We start from the raw sequence: 22,178 nt of genomic DNA, 5'->3' as shown, positions 1-22,178 counted from the left end.
GGGATAATTGTTGGGAAGCATGGAAGTGTGAGTCCTCAAGATCTGACAGTATATACGATATGGAACCCTCACAAAATCGAAGATTAACGCTTCAGATCCAACAACCAGCCTATTTACTACTGGAGCAAATGGGTCTATTCGCCCCTCTAATTCAACGGTATAGATGGCTCCGGATCATGATCTATGGATTAGATCGTCCCTAGGACAAGCCAAATAAATAGATTACTATGCACACTATTTCTCTCTTTTTACTCTTAGAATTTCTATTGATTGATGCTTTTCACGAGAGAAGTTCATCCTTTATATATATATATATAAGTTGAATTTGGATGATATCAGATTATTCGATCTTCTTCCTATCTCCCATTCAAAATCAAAATCAATTTTGAATTTGAAAAAACCAAATGAAAATGAGAGAAGGCCGGAAGAGGCCTAAATATATGGGACCCACCCACTGGTGATTGCTTACTAGTAGGCCCCACTGGCCTACATCCAACAATAATATGGAAAAATTCATCATGGTAGGCCTACCCGCAAAACTGTTTGTTCATGGCTAGAGATAAGCAGGGCAGGATGTAAGCTCGATACAGGCCTTTATTTTAAAAGATTTGTCAGCCTACCATGATGTATGTATTTTATCCACACCATCCATTTATTTTAAGACATTATTTTAAAATACAAGAAAAAAATGAAGTAAATCTAATACTCAAAGTTAACCACACTATAAGAAGTAGTGGAATAGTGACACTCACTGCTTAAGCATTCTTAAGCTCACATCAATATTTATTTGCCATCTACCCTTTCGTAAGGTCAGGTAATCTTAAATGAAAGAAGGATTGAAGAAAAAACAAAAAACAAAAACAAAAATAATCTTCGTCCAAAACCTCTGTGCCCACAAGGTCAAAACCTCAAGATCTTCAACTGTAAGCATGGAATCCCCACTGTTTTCTTTAGTGTGGCGAACTTGATCTCTGAATTTTATCTCATGATGCCTTAAAATGAGTTGAAAAAAGAAAGAAAAGAATGGATGGCATGGTAAGCCCTTCATTCGCTGATTCCGACTAAGGAAAAGCATAGACATTAGTCTGATCCAACAAAACTGCTGTGAGCCCAGTGATTTTCAATCCCACTTTTTCTTTTGTGATATGTCACATTTGAGCTTTTAATATCACTAACTTACAAGAGCTGTCGAAGCTAATGCACGGAGTGGATCTCACGCCAACATCACAGGCCCCGCAAAGCTTTCGGTTACCGGAAACTGGCGTCCATGACACGGTAGTGCCGGAGGAACCGCAAAATGGTAGATCCATGTCTTTACAGGACATTGGCATCAGTTGCCCTGGGAAGGACGCTTCCGTTTTAAAAATCAAACCCACGAGACAGTCCTATCCATTCCCTTTTCTATCGTTGATCACGTTGCATATTTGACCATTAACGGTTTTTGTTTTTCACCGTCCACTTAATCGCCCGATGATCACACGGATAGGATTGTCCAACAGGAGTGATTTCTAAGACAGAGACCATCCATATGCTCCGGCCCTCCTATGAGGGGACTTGATTTGCACGTCACCAAGCCACATGTATTGTCACGAGATGTCTCTACCGTGTTACGGTTTTTCCGGCTGCATTGCGTCGTCTCCCAAAAATTAATTATACACATGATGAGTTTGGTGTTCCGCAGGAATATGGGTGCATGTAGAGCTGCATGGTTCCCATGCATGTGCACCCTTTGGGTACCAGCAGCTCACACGCACGCCAACACGGGACACGTGCATGATACAATCTTATCAACTGATATGAAAGCGTTTATGTCACGCGTGAATGACAGTGTGGGCCCAGCTGATGAGTGGTTGGGATAATTAGATGTATGCAGAGCAAGTCCCATAATTTTCGCGTGTCCTTGCGGGACATACTCTCTTCTCCACTTCCACTTAAAACGTTTAAAAAGTGCCATTAGCCCGGAAAAAACTCAAAATCCAAATCCAAATCCGAATCCAAATCGTGTCTCTGCTACTCCCTTTGTCCGCATCTCTGCAGCGCAACTGCTCCGAAAATGGCGTTATTCATGATTCAGATTCTCTCTAATAATAAATAAAAAGAAGCATTTGATATGTTGTAATTTAAAAAAAATAAAATCAAAACGAGAGAGGAAAAGGGAAAGATAATCTCTCGATCCGTATCTGAGCTGCATTTTCATCCTTTCCTTTCAAAAAGGTATATAAACATATCCTTTTTTATTTTTTATTTTTTATTTATTCATTCAAACAGCTGTAGAGATCTTTCACTTTCCGAACTTCTTCCGCATATCTGGGTTGGAACGTAATTTTCTTTTAAAGCTAGTGGCTTTTCTATTTCATTTTCCAGTCTGTCCCGCTGGTGGTTTTTTTTTTTTTTAAATTTTTTTTTTTTTTTATTCAAGTTCTTCTGCTGAAAGGAAGATCTCTGGATTTTGGCCTCCTTTTCTTCGGTTTTCTAGGGTTTTGATGTGGGACGTGTTTCGATTTCCGAGCGGGGGTGATGAAGAACTCGAGCTGTTTTTGTGGATCTGAGCTGTGTTTGGGAGGATTTTGATTGAGGATAAGGCGATGGGATCGGGCAGTAGCAAGGACGCCGCTGCATTGCCGTCTTCTTCAGATGGAGTCCGTGAAGCGCGATTTAAGGGAGCTAGGGTTTTCCACTCCTCCTGTCTTGGTGGATCCTCTGATTCTTCCGATGATGAAGATCAGGTGAATTCCTTCAATTTCGTCTCTCATTTTCAGTTTTGGTGTTGCAGTTTAATTGTTCGAGGTTGTAGGATTTCAGATTGGGGTTTATGCTGTTGATCTGTTTTAGTTGGTTTTTTTTTTTTTTTTTTCAACCCAAATTATCAATTCCTATTTTTCGGATTTACTTTACATTTAGATGTAGGATTGTGAGATCTTGTTGATTTGTCTCCCGCTTGTTAGATGAGCTGGCAGAGACAGTGTAGTGTGTGTCAGTTATCCAGGTTTCAATCCCTGGTAGTGTTACCTTTAAGAAAAGAAAAAAAAAGGTTTAGATATAGATATTTGAAGATTTGATTAGGTTTATCATCTGTGTTTAGTGTCCTAACTTCTTATGAAGAAGGGTTGGGTAATAAGAATGGCTTATCGAAGTATCATGTCTATGGAGGATTGCTCCCTCAAAGTGGCTGTTTATCGAAAAATGTTCTATTTTTATTTTGAATTCTCATCCCATTGTTTATTTTCCTTTGGAAGATTTGAATTATGGATATCTTCTAATGTAGTTCTTTGATCCATTTCCCATAGTACTGAAACTCTGTTCTGTGATGAGATTGTTATCCAAATAGGAAGATTCTGTCTATCAGAACATTCCAGATTGGATGATTCTATGCATCAATTTTTGGACCATACCAGTATTTTTTTCTTAGCTATCCATCTGTGGCTCACTGAAAGGGTCGGAAACCTCTAATCTGGGAGATTTTGAGACATTCCCCATCCAAAGTATGAACCACAAGATTGACTGTCTGGATGTAGAAACTATGTTCCATTTGTACCTGATGGTCCATCACGTAGGTTCTGATGCATAATGACTTTCTAATTCCTCCCTTCTAAGAGATGTTGAATTTTAGTGTTTACTAGTGGCAATGTGAGTGGATTTTGGACTCGTAGCATCATCATTCTGGGTTTTTGTTGACATAAATATAGACATATTCATATCTGAATTGCATTGATCAGAAACATGACTAGCTGGAGTATTTAACATGTATTGCAAAAAATCATGTAGATGCTGCATTCCACTTATATCTGCATTCTCTGTTACTGTTAATTACATGGTTGCTATTTTGTTAGTAATTTGTTCATTATTTGATATTTATTATGATTTATTTCCTGACTTTTGTTCTCTTGACATTTTATCTGTGGCAATCCCAAATGTATTCCTTGGCAATGCCGAAACAATGATTTCACTATCACTCGCTTGAGTTGCTGTTAAAATTCTAGGCCCCGCTTGGAAGTTTTCTGAGGACATTGTCCAACCCAACCATAAGTGGGTTCTTAAAAGTGCGAGGATTGGTTTCTTTGAAAAGGTGTAACTGGTTGCATTTTTGGTGGACTTCCAAACAGGCCCTTAGGCATCTATTGTATTGGTTTGATTGGAATAGTTTTCCATTGTCTAAATTGTTGCGCGCTATAGATATCAAATGTTTTTATGGTCTCACTATGACTATCCTATATACTTTTGATAAATATATGCGAGGGGTGTGGTCCTTTTTTTTTTTTTTCCAAATTGGATGATCCTGTCAGTTCTTGTGCATGCAGCTAGAAATTCTTGAATAGGATGTGTTTACATTTTTTAATATGAACTACCTGTTGAAATATCTGAGGTCATCCATCAAATAATAATAATAGTAATGAATAAAAGGCCAAGGGTGTGTTTGTAAATTGGAAATAACAAAACGGTAATTTTCCTTCCCCAGCATTCATCGAGGGTTTGTACACCACATTGCAATTATGTAACTTTGAAGTTGGAAAGGTATGAAAAAGCGGTTAACGGTGGTCACTGTTTTGCGTTATGGGGCCGTAACGGCCCATCGAAGAGCCGATATAGGGTTTTTTTTTTTTTTTTTTTGGTAATTTGAAGATGAAGGCCATAATGTTACAGCCTGTATAGTAATGGTAACCATTGCATCTGTTACCGTTATTGAGTACCTTGAGTTGGACCTGAATGTGTGACCACATTGTAATTTCCTTACCATTCATATTGAGGGTCCATACTACAAATTGCAATTATGTCACTTTTAAGTTGGCCATGAAAGAAACATAATCACAATTTGAGGGCTATTTTCTCACTAAGAATTATGGGAAAAATCTTTTTTTTTTTTTTAGGTGTTTGATCTTGATTATACTGTTCACAATCAAATCATTTTTGCATTCAATGTAGCCTAACTCTCAGTAGTAAATTGAAATTATGAATTTTGTTTCAGGTTTCAGGTCTTCAATACAAAGAAGGTGGGAGGTTGAAAAATGAAATATGTACAGATCAAACAGGAATAAAATCTGATACTAAGCCTGAATGCTGTGGAAAGGTCCAAATTACCCGATCTAATCAAGCACAATCTATCTCTTCTGATGCTGAGCTTGATGGTTGCAGTCAAGAAAGAGACGCCCATATTGATTCTGGTGCTGGAAGCAGCTCTTCCCAAAAAGTTGTTTCTAGATCATCAAGCCGTTTGAGCCGCTCCCTTTCACGCTTTAATTTCATCCCCGACAACATAAGTTTCAGGCTAAGCAGAGCAGCCAGCTTGGGTTCATCTTGTTCTTATTCTTTCTTTTCGACAAGCATCCCAGCTTCAAACTCGGAAGAAGGATTTCACACACATTCAGGTTCTGATAGTTCAGATAGCATAGATGGAATCCGTGCACACAGTAGCCATGTTGAATTACCTTGTACTAATTTATCACCTGTATCTCAGTACCATGATCCTTCGTCTGTGGCACAACAAGTAGACCCTCCCATTTCTGTCCATTCACATATCGAGAATATTGTTCCTTCCCAAGATGTGGCCCGAAACAATACCAGTGGGAGGCCTGATTCTGCTGTAAATGGATATTTTCAGAGGAATCATGCAGACATTGAAAGCACTGAAACCAGACGTTTTGATAGACGCATTGGAGCTCAAGAACCTGTAGAAGGGAGTGTTCGGTTTAGCCGAACTCTTAGTGTTGGACGACTTCGCGATAGAGTACTTCGCAGAACCTCATTCCCTGAGGGATTGTTTCGTCACCTTCAAGAAGATAGGGTAGTAGGAGATACTATCCAAGGTAATGTCAGACGGTTTTTGGGTGGCAGGACAAGAATAGAATCACCTGATGGGAATGCTGACATGTTGCCAAGTTCTTCTAGTCAGAATTTCTCTAGTGCATCTAGCTCCATGAATGGCAGACAGGATTATGAGCTTGAAAGTCTACAACTGAGGGAAGCCAGAAATCAAGCTTTTGTGGAGCGTAGAACTGCTTTCCTTGAAAGGAGAAGAAGAATAAGATCTCAGGTCGGTAAAGTTTATCTGTTCCTTTGCTTGCAAATATTTATACATCTAAGAGATGTGACATCTATTTACCTGTTGAAGTGCAGGTCCGTGCACTTCAGCGGCTGGGCAGTCGCTTTGAGAATTTGTCTGGGCATGACAGGGCATGTATATTGTCCGGTCAGCATAGAACAGGTCAATGTACATGCCGAGCAAGCAGTCGACCCGTCAATCCAGATGAGGACACAAGCACTAGAGCTAGCATATCAAGAATTGTTATGTTAGCAGAAGCACTATTTGAGGTAGCAAAATCATTGTTTTTCTGTAGAAACACATGTTTAAGGGCCATTTTTGTTGTATCTTCTTTTCCATATTGGATGTGTGTTAAGTTAAAATTTCTATACCTATGTTAATTAGGTTCTGGATGAAATTCACCAGCAATCTGTCGTTTTGTCCTCCCGACCTTCCGTGTCTTCTATTGGATCTGTTCCTGCACCAAAGGAAGTAGTAGAATCGATGCCTGTAAAGATATATGCAAAGCCACATAAACATCAGAATGAGGAGGTTGCACAGTAAGTCTTTCTTTTTTGCTGTTGATATTGCATTTTGCTCTAATCTGTTTGATATATTAGTCCATTCTTTATGCAATTGTGTTTTTTATTGTTGCCGACAATCTGTGTCACATTTGTATCCTGTTCTTTTGTGACGCCTGATGCGAGGTCTATTTCCTTCAAATGCCATGTGGAATGAAAATGTATCTTGCTTGAGGGGTGCCCAAAGACAATAGAAGGGCCAACATAGAGGCCTTCAAATGTCTGGGTTTTTGCTATGGAAAGTCTACGTATTATGACTAAAACTTTACAGTGTGTTCATTCTTATATTAACTTTCTCTTATTTGGGGTCTTTTGATAATCATAGGTGTTACATATGCCTCGTGGAGTATGATGAAGGAGATTGCATGCGTGTATTGCCTTGCCATCATGATTTTCATCGAACTTGTATAGATAAATGGCTGAAAGAGATCCACAGGTATATGTTTCATTTGTTGTGACATTCTTATTGCGGGTTATGAATTTGTCCTATTAAGGCATGCATGAATAAATGCTTGTTATATTTTGTTAGCATCACATTTTTGCACGTATAAATGGGAACAAGATCTGCAAAACTCATTAAGGAAAAGTAAAAGTGATGTTTTTTTTTTCATGAATTGTCATTTTATTGAAAGAAGAAAAAAACAAAGACAACAACAAAGAAGCTGCTAAAAGCCTAAAAGAGAAACAACATAATAATAATAATAATTTAAAAAAAAAAGCCCAAGAAAAGAGAAACAACCAACAGAGGAACATATTATCCTAAGAGAGGAGCTAAGAGCCCCCAGTGTTGCAAAGCAATCAGCCTCCTCATTGGCCTCCCTGGGAACATGCACGAGGGACACAGGGTTATCAGTGCCCAAATCAAACACCCTCTAGCTCATCAACCAAGATCCTATCTGAAAATTAGGAAGTACACAGCGGAGGAAATTAAGAGAATTGCGATGAAAAATATCAAATTTGCCGATTCAAGTCTTGACTTGAATAGTCAATATCTTAAGACAATTCTTTTTTGGATATTTCAGCAAGTGCAAAAGGAGAGAGAACAAATTGTTTTCAAGATACAATCTCAAGGATCCGTAATTCAACATGAAAATTTGCACCTCTTAAGTGTTGAGCAGATCTCCAAAAGTTGACAGTTGACGTTGATATTCCTCAGAATTGGTCTCAAGATGACAAGTGAAAGAGGGCAAAGATGAGTATGCTAGGCTATGGATAGCTTGATTAGGAAATATTCTTGTCTCGACTATAATGTCTAGGATACACAAAACTTGTAAGGACAGACTCATTCTTGGAGAGACACTCTTGTGCCTCTTCAGGACATCCATACACCCATTCACATTCAACATTCATATTTTCCATAAATGGTCATGCCCTTTCTTGTTGTAGTTATTTTTTTCTTTTGGAGATGGATAGTTAAATACTAATAAAAATACACGTAACTACCATCTAGATCCTAATCAACCCAATTGTTGCCATGTATATAACATGTGGCATCAATGCCACATGTACAATCGTGTGTTAGGCACACTCAGCCAACACTATGGGCAAAGTATTCTACAACAGTAATGGTGGCAATAACGGCCACCACCGTTACCTTTATTATACAGTATGTAACAGCTGGTCTCCTTTTTTATTGAAAAAAATAAAAATAAAAATCCAGAAAACCTGTATTGGCCCCATAATGGACCATTACGGCCTTTAAGGGGGGTATAATGGGCCATTGCGGGGGTTGTAATGGCCTATACGGTTCATTTTTTCCCTAACGGCAGATACAACCTTTTCGAACCTATAACGTGTAACGGTTGCCACCATTACCTTTATGTAATGTGCTTTACGTCTTTTATGGCACACCATGACTATGGCTAGAACCTTAGACACTAAAAGGTTAAACCTCTAGCTAGCTCTAGTTTGCTTCCTAATTGCACTATGGCTCAAATGGGTCCAAACCAATTGCCAAAAAGATTAGGCTCTTTAAGCTCCTTGCGACAATGCGTATGTGCATAGTGCAAAGTGCCCCTAATGAAGTGCCAAAAGGCGCCCGAGCAACCCTATAGCCCACGCTGCGTGCACGCATGCATGGACAGTGCTTCGGTGGAGATTTGCACCCATGTCTTGTGGCAAAAACCTCTCCTCTTACCACTAATCCATGTATAATATATTTGATAAAGTTTCCACATATAAACTATTTATTTACTTTCTAAAAACAAAATGTTTTATTTTTAAAATTTATTTTTCTTATAAAAAAGCAACAGCTCCATCCTCGGCCTAGACAATAACATTCCTCGAATCACCGGGGAAGGATCAATGTTCAGGCCACGATAAGAAGAGCCATGGCTTACAATTTAAGTTTTCTAGTCTATGCTCTTTTGCAATTTATTAGGCTCTTTTATTGGCTGTGCTTGCTGGCTGTTTGGACTTACAGTAGCATTAATGATTCACTGGCTCAAATCAAACTCCTGTCTTAACTCACAATAGTACCTTGTTGAATATAATATGGTTTTCATTATATCTTATCCAACTCCAAGCACTACATGGGACATTTACTGCCATCGACAATTTCTTTGGTTTAGACATCCTCCTTCTGTATACTGAACAAATGTTGAGAGCTGAATCTAATAGTGAATACTACGAACTATGGGTTTCTTTTATCTTCTTCCATTCCATTAATCACTTTTGGATCAACCTGTTCTTCTGGGTTGTTCTGATTTACGTATGTAAATATATGGACACACGCATAGCACACACACCCTCCCACTTGAGTCTTCCATAAATCCTTGCATCTGGTTGCATCTGATTTTGCCAAACCTACAGATGCCTTCCTATTTTTAATTTTCAAAGTTGCTTGTTACCTTATCCAAAGAGCGTTGCCTTTTAAGCTGCCCTTTTACTCTCATGATTTCAGTTTGTGTATGTTTTGACCCTACTACTGCTTCCTGCAAGGTGTCTTTCCATCATCATGCAGCTCTATGGAGCCATTTTCTCTGCATATCCGTTTAGCACTGCAATGTTAATCATGTAGCTCAATGTTCATCAGGACTTCTTGGAAAGCCAGAACGTATCCATACATACTACATGCTCTGCATATCTGCCTCACTTCCCATAAATATATTCCCAAAATGGTCTTAATCCGATGTACACTTACTTATTAAGAGAAATGCTCCTGTGCTGAGAGATGAAGTGATATTGCTCCCAGTTGTATCTGGCTACTTGTACAGTCTAATCGGTCGATCTGAACTGTCTATTATGTCCATAACCTCTTGAATGGCTACTATTGCACTGATCAGATGAGGCAATCCATCCCTGATTTGTCCTTATTTTTGTAGCCATCCTTTTTTTGAGCCATTGTTTGGGATGGTTACGATTGGTTCCGCATGTCTTAGGTTGTGTATATTAAAGACAGTTCTTCCATCCCTCTGCTTCTCTTTGGTGACCTTCCTCTAGAGCTCGACTTGGAGTAGCAAGGTCTCGAATCACCTTCGAGGTTTTGCCCCCTCATGTTGATAGCAGTCCCTTGGGGAGATATTCCTTTCGAGTATGAGCGGTAGGGATATTGAGCCTCTAGTGCTAGCTGAGGTTGAGTTGGGTATCCTCGACGATGCCCTGGACGTCTCTCCCCTGCATGTGGCTATCTATGTATGATAACCAAAGCCATGCTAGTAATCCCTGCATTAGGGACTCCTTGTTTGGCGATGTTTGGTTACAATGGTCAGGGGTAAGAGGTGGATTAGAGATGCCATTAGTCACATGGGGAGATTGATTGTGGTGGTGTTCAGTGATTGAGATGAAAGCAACATCATGCTCTTTCAGCTTATAATCTTTAGATGACCAGTGAAGATCGTCAGAAGAGGTCTTTTAAGTCTTCCAAGGGGTGCAGGGAGGTGGCAGGTCTAGGAGTTGTTTCATGTAGTGAGGTCGAGGCCATTCCTAGGAGCGATAGGAGGGAAAGAGGGATCAGATTGGTTCTCTAATGAAGATCCTCACATGGAATGTCAGATGGTTGGGGTACTTGCAGAAGCGCATCCAGTTGAGGGACGTCTGTAAGCTATCCAAAGCCCGCCTCATGGTTCTCCAAGAGACTAAATTCTAGATGGTAGATCTGAGTGGCCGAGTCAATTTGGGGAAGAAGGGTGTGGAATAGGAGGATCTTGATGCGGTAGGCTCAGTTGAGGGCATCCTACTCTTGTGGGACCCAAAAATCTGGGTGATGGGAGGATTGTTGGAGTGGCCAATTCTCTATTTTAGTGGTTTTGAAAAAGAGTCTTCCTTTGGGTTGAGGTGTCTCTTCTCGAGGGTGTATGGACCAAATCAACTGATCCTCCGTCCGCTTCTATGGGATGAATAGTTTGGTATTTTCGATAGATGGTGGCTTCCTTGGTACATGGGAGGAGACTTCAATATCGTATGATTTTCTCATGAGAAGCTTAACGGAGATTGTGATGCCAATAGTATGCATGGTTTCTCAGATTGGGTCTACAAGCATGACCTGGTGGTTTTGCCGATGGGAGTAAAATTCACTTGGTCTAACTGCCAACAGACCACCATATTGAAGCTCGACATGTGCCTAATCTCCCCTTGGTGGGTGGAAAAGTTTCCTTTGGTGCATTGAAGGAGTCTACCCGGGCCAGTCTTCAATCACTGCCCAATCCATCCTTCTTGAAGTCGATGAAGTTGATTGAAACCTGAAACCCTAGATTCGAATTGTCTTAGCTTGAGATGGAGGGCTTTCAAAATCTGGTATCAGGATGGTGTTCTTCCTTTGAGATCGAAGGCTGAGCTAACTTCGAACTCTTCCAGAAGTTGAGAATGTTGAAAGCCAAATTCAAGGTTTGGAAGTCTAAAGTGTTTGGGCAATAGGAGCAATAGATGGCTAACATCTGGTGGCAAATCCAAGAGTTGGATATAGAAAAGGTGAAGCTTTCAGCAGATTAAAGTATCAGGCTGAAAGAAAAAGAGATCAAGTAGTGTCAACACTCTAGGGCCATGTGGCTGAAGGAATGGGACAAGAACACAAAGTTCTTGTATGGGATTGCCAATGCTTGTTCTTGGGCCAACAATATTGCCTCGATTCAGGTGCATAATAAGAGAATCGTTGATAAAGGTTAGATTGGCAAAGCCATTGTAAATTTCTACTTGAACTTGCTTTCAGGAGAAAAGTGGGTCCGGCTAAGTCTCGATAACCTAGCCTTTAGTAGATTTTCTATTGAGGATGGAGATGCTCTTGAACGGTTAGTTCAAGAGGAAGAAGTTAAAGTTGTTGTGATGGCTCTTGGTAAAGATAAAGCTCCGACGCCAAATTGGTTTCCACTAGCATTCTTCCATATCTCATGGTAGACGATTAGGAGCAATTTGATGTGCTTTGTTGTTGAGTTCTTCGAGTTTGGTTGTATTTCATCAGAGATGGGGAGTTCTTTCATTGCCTTAATTTTGAAGCTCGAAGGTGCTGAATATCTGAAACATTTCAGGCCCATTAGTCTCATTGGCAACCCATACAATAATACAGGGGCAGTTTCACACCAGGCTTGAGTCGGGTTGCCTGTGGGATCCAGGGGCACACTCGGGGTGGGCGGGGCCCATGAGGGAGGTCTCGTGTTCGAGACTCCCTCGCTAGGGGGTGATTAATGTGCATTTTACATGGGCTCGAGTGAGGTAGCTTGTGGGATGCGGGGACACACTTGGGATGGGCGGCCCGTATGAGGCGGTAACCATGTGATTCGGAGCCCACGAGGGGGGTTCGGTCGAGGTCCTAACCCATGAAATGTGGGGCCTAGGCTATGAGATAAAGGGATTAATTCGCCATACTCTAACAGATCTAGCTTTTAGAGCAAGTGGTTAATTGTCCTGCATCATACAAAGTATTGCAAAAATTCTCTCAGAGATTTAGGTTGGTGCTCTATAAGGTCATCTCTCCTCCCCAGAGTGCAGTCATCTTCAGCAAACCAATCCTCGACAATGTGCTAATTTGCCCACAAGTGCCTTGATTCGTGCCATTGGGCTAACAGGAAAGCCATAGTATGTAAGCTAGACTTGGAGAAGGCTTATGGCCATGTTGATTGGTCTTTCCTTGATTACATGCTGAATCGGCTGGGTGTGCTGTGAAGTGGAGAAAATGGATCCAAGCATACATCTCGTCAACCAAGTTCTCTATCTTGTGTAAATTTTTTTTTTTTTAATAATAATAATTAATAAATAAATAAATAAATAAATAAAGAAGAAGAAGAAGAAGTAAGGGTCAATTCGTGGGCCTTTTCGGGGTTTCAAAATGGAGACTGGATCATCTCATTTGCCATCTCCAATTGCCGACAACATGCTCGCCTTTTGCAAGGTAGATGAGGCCATGATGAGCAACCTTCAGAAGATCGTTAGTTGCTTTGAGGTGATGTGGCATCGGGGTTGAGATTCAATTTAGCTAAGAGTGAAATATTGAGATTCACTTGGCTAAGGATGATGTCGTTAGACTGGTCAAAATTTTTGGATGCTGAGCGGGCTCCCTTTCTTGTATCTCGACCTCCCTCTCTCTATTAGTAAGCCCACAAAGCACATGTGGGATAAGGTGATCGAGAGAATGGAGAGGAACCTATCACCTTGGAAGAGTGGGCTCCTTTCCCGGTGAGAGATCATTCTTGTCAAGGCTGCTCTTTCCAACCTTCTCCTATACATTATGTCACTGTTCCATTACCTGAAATCTGTTCTATCTATGATTGATAGGCTGAGAAGGGACTTCCTTTGTCAAGGTGGAGCGGTCAAGGGTAAATTTCACTTGCTCGAGTGGAAAGAGGTGTGCAAGCTTCATGACGAGGGAGGTGTGAGTACAAAAAGGCTGGAGGACGTGAATTCAGCTTTGTTGGGGAAATGACTATGGAGATTTGGGGGTAGAAGAAAACAGCATTGGGAGAATCATCATTGTCGGAAAATATGGCACATCCTCCAAGGAATGGTGGACCAGGGACTCTTCCCTGTATCATGCATGGTTCATCTAGAATGCCGTAGCTCGTCTAACTCGCAAAGCGTTTGAGGGAGTGGGTTTTTTTTGTTAGGGACAGTAAACGGGTCAGATTCTGGGAAGACATTTGGATTGGAGGAGTCCCCTCTTAGCTTGGTTTTCCGTAATTTGGCCAAGCTTTGTCTTGATACAGATGTCTCTGTCACACGCTGCTTCTCGAGTCTGAAGAATGGAGGTGTGTGGATCCCTCCATGTACGTGCAACCTCAATGAAGACGAGATTGAAGACCTGGCACAGCTTCTCTCTTGGCTGCAGGGTATCCAGCTGTCTTCGAGTATGAATGATTAGATAATGTGGCTAAGAGACAAATCAGGAGCTTTCTCCGTGCGGTCCTTCTATGTTATGCTCTCTCAGGTTGAGGTGAGTGAAGATAACCACTTCACAGGTCCAGTCTGGTCATACAGAGACCCTCCCAAGGTTTTGGCTTTCGCCTGGCTTGTCAGTAAGAACAAGGTCCTTACCATTGACAACCTTTGCAAATGGGCTATGCTGCTCCCCAATATGTCTGCTTTGCAAAAATGATGCGGAATCGGTGGACCACCTATTCATCCATTGCCCCTTTTCTAGGTATGTTTGGTCTGGCACTTTGGCTCTCTTCAATGTCGCTTGGGTGGAGAACTCTGTTGAGGGGCTTTTTCAGTCTTGGCATGTTGACTGCTCTGGAAAGAAGGGAAGATCGAGATGGAGGTTGGCTATGATGGCTGTTCTGTGGATCCTATGGGGTGAGAGAAACATCTGATGTTTTCAGAATAGAAGCGGCTCTCTACTGGGTCCTATTAATCGGGCTAAATTGTTCATAAGGGAGTGGGTGCCCCGATTTTGTTGGTTGCTCCTCAGTTGGCCTTGGTTTGCCTTGGCATTTTCTTAGCCTTTTGACTTTCTCAATAAATATCACTAAAAAAAAAAAAGATTGGCCAAACCTGAAAAAGTCTCTTGCCTCAAACAGCTGACAGGATATGTTTATGAGAAAAACTTTGATAATCTAGCGAGCATGATTGATGATGTGCACACAGTTAGAAATTCTTTAGAAATTGCATGTGGCGTACCAGTAATTCAAATTCAACTATCCAATAGTTTTGTTTCAAGAAACAAGTTTCCACAAATCAGAGGTTATTAATCTTCAGCTAGTCTGATTTTTTTATTGTGATTAGCAACAGTGGGTTCCACAGTTTAGTTTTTTTTTTTTTTCAGTTAATATATGCCATCTGTACCATTCCTAGGTGTTCGTCTGTCAATTGTATTATGCAGCCAGAGTATCATCAGATAACACCCCAATCTTTATTATTGATGTCATGCTGTTGTTGGGTGCGGGCCATGGATGTTTATTAATGTGTATCCTTTCAATGCAGGGTATGTCCACTTTGCCGCGGGGATGTTTGCAGATCTGATTCATCACCCCCAGTGAAAGTAGATTGAAGAAGATGCATGTGGCCTACTGATGCATGTGCTGCCGTGCTCTCAGGGTTTGTGCCTGCTTTCTGGAAGGCCCAGTTACCTGGGAGGTTGTGCATTTTCGATTCTGGCTCTCCTGTAAAACCTACCTTTTGGGTTATAGTGCTTTGGGAAAGCTTATTCCATTTCAGCTAGAGTCAAGAGGTTTCCTCATTGCTTTTCTTGACTTACCTGGATTAAACAGATCAAAGCCAGGCATCCAGTGAAAATGGACTGGACGACTTTCCAACAGTGACAAGCTCTGGAGGAGCCTGGAACTTTCAGAGGGAGAGATCCATTTTGTTTTTTGAACTCAAAGATTATTAATGTGATTAGTAAATCCCCCCTTTGATTATCCAGATCCCTTTAGCATTTTTTTCTGTTTATATATTTTTTTACAAGTAGATTCAAATCTGCATGGACACACACACACAATTCCAAAAGTTGGGATTTACCCCTTCAAAACAGGTACCCAATGTGCTTGGAATGTCATGATTTGTGTGGCCTTAGTGGTACCTAAAACAGACCATTTGGCTCGCTTTCACATAACTGGGGATGATCGGTGCCCCCAAAATCTCATCAGGAATATCCTAGCCCTTCGATATGTGGCCTGCAGATAGTTAAGGGTGGCAATGGGGGGCAAGCAACCTGTCTAGACCAGTGAGCCTGACCCAACTTCATACGTGATACGTGCATGTTATACATCCGACAAATATGCCATTCTTATCCTTGATTTGATGTAGACTGTTGATTTCCTTTCTATGTGTAGTTATTGTGTGCGTGGTGCACTTCAACGACCTACGGATGGAAACATTCAAGTGGGAAAGAAGGAATCTTATCAATTTTCCGGATGGGTCGTGTCTGACCCAGTAATTATTTGGGTGTAGGCGTGGGCTTGGATTTGCTGTGTAAGCCCATGTGTGTGGTTTGGTCTGGTCTAGCTTTGACCTTAAGTGTTGAGCTGGGCCGGAGCCTGGCCTTTCTTGGCCACAAACCATGGCCATTGCAACTCCAACCAAATAGAGTTATTCAGATAGTGTAAATATCTTCACATTGAACCCAAAAGGGCCCATTGGTGATTGGGTCCAAATCTGGGAGTGATATTCAAGTGATCCGAATTGTGGATTACTGAACGATATTCCCATTTGTTAGAACCTGATAACACGACAGTAGACTAAGATCGTTGTCCAGTGGATGATTGGTTCTGATCTCGGAGGTCTACCCGCATGTAAGTTGGGCATTTGATGCTCTGGCGCAGTGTGATGCTCAATACAGAAGCACTCACAAATTGTAAACGTGGAATCCACCAGTTCAAATTGATCCGTACAAATTGTGAAATACACCACTGTAAAATAGGCTATAATCCAAGAATCAAATTGTTCCGACAATCCTAACCACAATACGTGAAGACTTGTTTGCTGAAATAGGACCTTTGCCAAATTTTCATCGTCTCCGTCCGTTAGGTGTCCACCAATTGCTTTGTTAGGCTATCATAGGACTGTAACCTACGGTTTGTAATCCATCTAAACTGGTCCAGACTATTTGAGAGGTTTAATATTGGTAGGGCTGTCAACTGACCGGGTGCACTCAATGGATACTCGGACCCAGACACCCTGATGAGCTGGGTATAGGTGTAGCCAAATAGGTACATGTGTGGATTTTTATTTTTTTTTCTTTTTAGCACGATTAATGAATTAATAAATTGGTCAGGTGTGGTATGTGGGTGTGACTAACCCATATCCGAACAAAACCCTAATCCAATTATATATAAAAATAAATTATAAATAATATATTCTATTTATTAAAATAGTAAACATGGGTGTGCATTTCAGGCCTATATGGGTATGGTGCACTACCCATTGGTGATTATGGGTACCCAAACCCTGCCCATTAACATCCCTAATATAGGCTAAATTCATTTCTCATCTTTTTCCTTATTTATTTATTTTTTTTTTATACACCACAGCACCCACCACATAGTCACTTATCCCATGATCTCAGTATTGAAACCGAGCCCGCGCATTAACTAGCATATTCTACCAGAGTTACAGATTTTTACTCTTTCGGTTTCACCTTGCCTGGATGGATCTAGATTGCAAGCTAGCAGTCCTGACTATTTGGACAGTCTAAAATTTGGGTCATCAAAGCCTGAAATAGTCAACAGAAATAACTAAAAAAGAAAGCAGTAGTCCAGGATCAACGTTGAGATGGCTAGGATCGTCCAATCGATTTGGATGGCTCAGATTGTTGATAATGGGTCCACCAAGAGCACGCCACGTGTGCGGTTGATAATACATAGATCATAGACCGCGGCTCACAAAGATAAGGCTGAGAAGGAAAGCAAAAGGAAAGATGGAGAAGAAAGCGCGCGCGAAGCAAAGGCAAAGACAACGGTCCGCAATAGCATGGCTTCTGCCCTTCCTCCTCCTCCACCTTCAATCCTTTCCAAAACCCAAACCCAAGACTACAATCGCTTCATCTCAATCTCTAAAACTAAACAAAATCATCAAATTCTCCATCCATCCCAAGAATCCTCCCACCCCCAAAACGCCTCAAACCCAAAGAAACCCACGATCCAATCCCGCCTCAGCCAGCTATGCAAAGATGGCCGCCCAGACCTTGCCCGCCGCATGTTCGATGCATTGCCCCGCCCCAACACCCTCCTCTGGAACACCATCATCATCGGATTCGTCTGCAATGGTATGGCCCACGACGCTCTACGTTTCTACGCCTTCATGATGAGCTACCCTGCCCCGGCCAAATCCGACTTTTACACTTACTCTTCCGCCCTCAAGGCATGTGCAGAAACCCGGCAGCTGAAGTTAGGAAAATCGATCCATTGCCAGGTGATCCGCACTCAGTTGAAGCCCAGCAGAATCCTCAGCAATTCCCTTCTTAGTATGTACTCTACCTGTTTGAGTGAAATGGATCTGAATTTTCCTTGCGGTGACGTATCTCAGAAGCTGTTTGATAGAATGCGTAAGAAGAATGTTGTCACTTGGAACACCATGATTGCTTGGTACGTCAAGACTGGACGGCCGCATGAAGCCCTGCTGCAGTTCAAGATAATGATTGATATGGGGATAAAACCGACGGTCGTCAGCTTCATCAACATCTTTCCAGCAGTTGCGGTGATTCGAGATGTAAGAAATTCGGATGTCCTCTACGGCTTGCTTCTCAAGTCAGGTCCTGATAATGCCAATGACTTGTTTGTTGTCAGTTCTGCGATCTTCATGTATTCTGAGCTCTCGGATGTTGATTCTGCAAGATGGGTTTTTGATTGCTCTGTAGAGAAGAATACGGAAGTTTGGAATACAATGATTGATGGGTATGTCAAGAATGACCGTCCCGATGATGCTCTCCATCTTTTCCTTCAAATTCTTGACTCAGATCAGATTGTTCCTGACACCATTACTTTTCTCGCTGCCCTAATGGCAGTTTCACAAATTCAGCGGTTGGAATTTGGGCAACAAATCCATGCTTATGTGATTAAACAGTTGTCTCCATTGCCTCTAATTCTTTCAAACGCACTTATAGTTATGTATTCAAGGTGCGATGCTGTGGAAACGGCCTTTCTAGTCTTTGATAAGATGGTTGAAAGAGATATTGTTTCATGGAACACCATGGTTTCTGCATTCGTACAAAATGGCTTTGACATTGAAGGTTTGATGCTCGTCTATGAGATGCAGAAACAGGGTCTTTTTATTGATTCAGTAACAGCAACTGCTTTGCTTTCGGCAGCATCAAATCTAGGCAGTTTGAGATTTGGAAAGCAGACACATGCTTATCTCTTCAGGCATGGAATCAAATTCGAAGGAATGGACAGTTATCTTATAGACATGTATGCGAAATCCGGTTCAATTGAATCTGCACAACGGCTATTCAAAAAGAATCATATTCATGAGAGGGATCAAGTCACTTGGAATGCCATGATTGCAGGATACGTGCAAAATGGGCAGATTGAACAGGCGATTGCTGTTTTCCGGCAGATGCTTGAGCAAAACCAGCCACCTAATTCTGTGACACTTGCATCGGTCCTCCCTGCATGCAACCCAACAGGAGGCACTGGTGCAGGTAAACAGCTTCATGGCTTTGCTGTCCGCCACTTCTTGAATGGGAATGTCTTTGTTGGCACTGCTCTGGTGGACATGTATTCGAAATGTGGCGTGATAGATTATGCTGAAAGGGTGTTCAATAGGATACCAGAGAGAAATTCGGTCACTTACACCACCATGATATCAGGTTATGGTCAGCATGGGCTTGTCGAGAGAGCTCTATCATTGTTCTATGCAATGCCAAAGGCTGGAATGAAACCTGACACTATCACCTTCGTTGCGGTCTTGTCAGCTTGCAGCTATGCTGGATTGGTTGATGAGGGTCTCAGAATATTTGAGTCTATGGAGAAGGAATATGGGATTCCTGCAACGCCTGAACATTATTGCTGCATTGTGGACATGTTAGGGAGGGCTGGGAGGGTGGCGGACGCCTATGAGTATGTTAGAGAGATGGGTGGTGATGGAAATTTGGTGGGAGTCTGGGGGTCATTGCTTGGGGCTTGTAGGATTCATGGAGAGTTTGAATTGGGGAAGTTGGTCGCAGAAAGGCTGATTGAGATGGAGAGTGGAAAGGATGTGGGGGGGTATCACGTTTTGCTGTCAAATATCTATGCTGAAGAAGGAAATTGGGAGAATGTTGACAGGGTGAGGAAAGGGATGAGAGAGAAGGGTTTGAGGAAGGAGGCTGGGCGTAGTTGGATCCAGGTTGGTGGTATTGTGCACTATTTCATGTCTAGGGACCAAAGGCACCCCCGACGGGATGAGATATACACAATGTTGGAAGAGTTGGTTGTGGAGATGAAGGCAGCCGGATATGGGCTTAGTGTTTGTTCAAACATGGATGAGGCGTTTGAGCATGAGTGAGCTTTGTTCTGTTTTGGAGGAATTCGATGACATTTAGAGCAATGAACGAGGATTTGTTGAGCAATTTGCAGGTGAGTGGATTGCTAGTGACTGGAGAAGTACATGCGGATGGAGTGGTTGAAGGATTACATGTGGGTGTGGTTTGGGTTCTATCTGATGTGGAAAATGGAGTTCTCTGTGCTTGGATAATTGAGCATTGTGGGGGTGCTCTTCTGCCTTCAGCTGTGCAGACGTCTTTTCTAGGGAGAGGATACAGAGCTGTCAGTCTGTTTATTTGATGACATGCAGCTCGGTAGGCATTTACTCGTAGACTACGTAATGCTTTTATGTTGTGTACATTTAGCCTGCTCTGATTTGGATGCCTACCGCATCTTAATTCCATAATGTGCGGACATCTTCTCCACTAACATGGATCGTGATGGATCCCCCTGGTGAATCATGGCAGGGTAGACAAGGACAGCATAGAATGGATTGTTCAATGGGATGATTGGATGGTTGATCGTATACTAATGAGGTTGGAAATTAGACTCTGGTTAGCATGTATTAAGTTGGTTAAATTTTCAGTAATTCAACTTGAACTGACCATACATATATTGTATGTGCTGTGTGCATGCATATAAAGCATCCTATGCAAAGTTAGTTATGGATGCAGATTTGAGATTATCTACAGATCCCCAATGCAATAAACTGTGTAGTTCTCTTTGTTTGAATTCTAATCAAAGTGGAATGAGATTTGCAATCCTCTGCCATAATGTAAGAACTGTTGTCTTTCATGGGTGCTCATGCTATGACAGTGCATAAGCCTTGATAATCATACGCTTTTGGCATCACTCATATATTTTTGTGTGCAGGCTACAATGAAATTCAATCATGCAGCAGGCAAGCTTGATGATGAGCATCATCAGGAAGTTGGCAGCATTGGGAGTAACCTAATAAGAGATCTCGAGGTTTGGTAATGACCAGCATACCTTAAAAATTCGAAGGTAAGTGTAATGGTGACTCAATAAGGCATCAAAAACCAGCTGCTACTAAGTTTTAGTGCCGCTTATTTAATAGATTTCTAAGAGAGAACGGTTGGTAGAGGCTGTGGAGTGAGAGGGTTGCAAATGGAAAGATCAGATGAAATTTGGCTGGCCCCATGTAAGTCGATGATTGACACTGTTGACAGCATGCTGCAAGAAATTCAGGGATGAACCGTGGGAGAGAGACATACTTTGTAGTTAGGTTTTGGGGGTGAACCTGATCAAAAGTTGGACAGATGCCTACTTGGGCTGCCCAGACGGGGTAACCTGCACGTTTTCTTAGCAATCTCAGGCCCTGTATGGGATCTAGGAAATTAGATTGAGAATTTGGTAAATCCATGAACTCGTCAAATTCAGGTATTTGCGTTGGATTTGGAAGCTTTTAAAAAGTCTCTCATTTTGAAGATTCGATGAGTCCCAAGTTATTTTAGGATTTGGATTCGCTCCAAATCCATGAATTTATGAACAGTGCGATTTGGGAAATCTATGGATTTGGCAAATCCCTTAAAAACAAAGGAAATTTGAAATCCATGGATTTCACAAATCCCTCACCCCAAACATTCCCCAAAGATTTCTCAAGCTTCGATGAAAGAATCAGATGGGGCCTCTGATTTGGGTAGGAGATGAGACCAACTCAGGCCACCTACAGGATTGTCACATCGGCGCTCCAAACGATTGTATTTGTGGTTGTCCACTCGCGAATTGCAATAGATAGTGTTGCAATCATGAGAGCTGCAAACTATAGTTTCCTTAGCATCAACATCGAGAGCGTCTACTCTCAGAATTGGATTTCATTTCAGATTGACTTGGAACAAATTCCACTGCAATTTGAGGACTACTACACTAATTTTTTTTACCATAGCACTTTCCCTTTTGGCCCAAAGACACATAACACCAAACATTATGCATTTTCCCAAATAACACTTGTTTTCCAAATATGTTTAAAAAAAAAAAAAACAAAAAAAAAAACCATCTGGCCCTTAATTTTTTGGATGAAAAGTAACCATGTTAGATTAGATGAGCTTTTTTGAAAATGACTATCATACCTGTATGGGAAGATCCGAGCCCTTACAATCCTGAGGACTGACATCTTTTTAATCCGGTCGGACACACAAGAGTCTATCTAAAATAATAAATGCTACTGAAGAGAAGGAAGATTCATGGTGACGCTCTCACTTCGAGGCTAGTAATCGGGTCAGATTGATCTAA

The 22,178-nt window shown here is 41.5% G+C and overlaps 2 protein-coding genes across 4 annotated transcripts; both read left to right on the top strand.

The window, feature by feature from the left end:
* The first annotated feature begins 1,955 nt into the window (after positions 1–1,955).
* Positions 1,956–15,387, top strand: LOC131247875 (uncharacterized). 3 transcript variants are annotated; one of them, XM_058247790.1, is made up of 7 exons: positions 1,960–2,214; positions 2,477–2,726; positions 4,964–6,028; positions 6,112–6,306; positions 6,422–6,576; positions 6,923–7,033; positions 14,947–15,387. In XM_058247790.1, exons 2-7 carry the CDS (start codon positions 2,586–2,588, stop codon positions 15,011–15,013), a joined length of 1,734 nt encoding a protein of 577 aa, XP_058103773.1. In that variant the 5' UTR covers positions 1,960–2,214; positions 2,477–2,585; the 3' UTR covers positions 15,014–15,387. The 3 variants fall into 3 exon arrangements, with proteins under 3 accessions (XP_058103775.1, XP_058103773.1, XP_058103774.1); XM_058247791.1 differs by lacking the exon at positions 1,960–2,214 and adding an exon at positions 2,295–2,319; XM_058247792.1 differs by lacking the exon at positions 6,112–6,306 and having other exon boundaries at positions 1,956–2,214.
* A 140-nt stretch (positions 15,388–15,527) lies between these two features.
* LOC131247873 (pentatricopeptide repeat-containing protein At3g22150, chloroplastic) lies at positions 15,528–20,136 on the top strand. The gene is made up of 2 exons (XM_058247789.1): positions 15,528–17,134; positions 17,215–20,136. The coding sequence occupies exon 2, from the start codon at positions 17,434–17,436 to the stop codon at positions 19,945–19,947; it is 2,514 nt and encodes an 837-aa protein (XP_058103772.1). The 5' UTR covers positions 15,528–17,134; positions 17,215–17,433; the 3' UTR covers positions 19,948–20,136.
* The last annotated feature ends 2,042 nt before the right edge of the window (positions 20,137–22,178 follow it).

Source organism: Magnolia sinica, chromosome 6 (genome assembly GCF_029962835.1).
Source record: "Magnolia sinica isolate HGM2019 chromosome 6, MsV1, whole genome shotgun sequence".
In the NCBI taxonomy this organism is placed as follows: Eukaryota; Viridiplantae; Streptophyta; class Magnoliopsida; order Magnoliales; family Magnoliaceae; genus Magnolia; species Magnolia sinica.
This window is presented reverse-complemented; position numbering and strand designations above follow the sequence as displayed.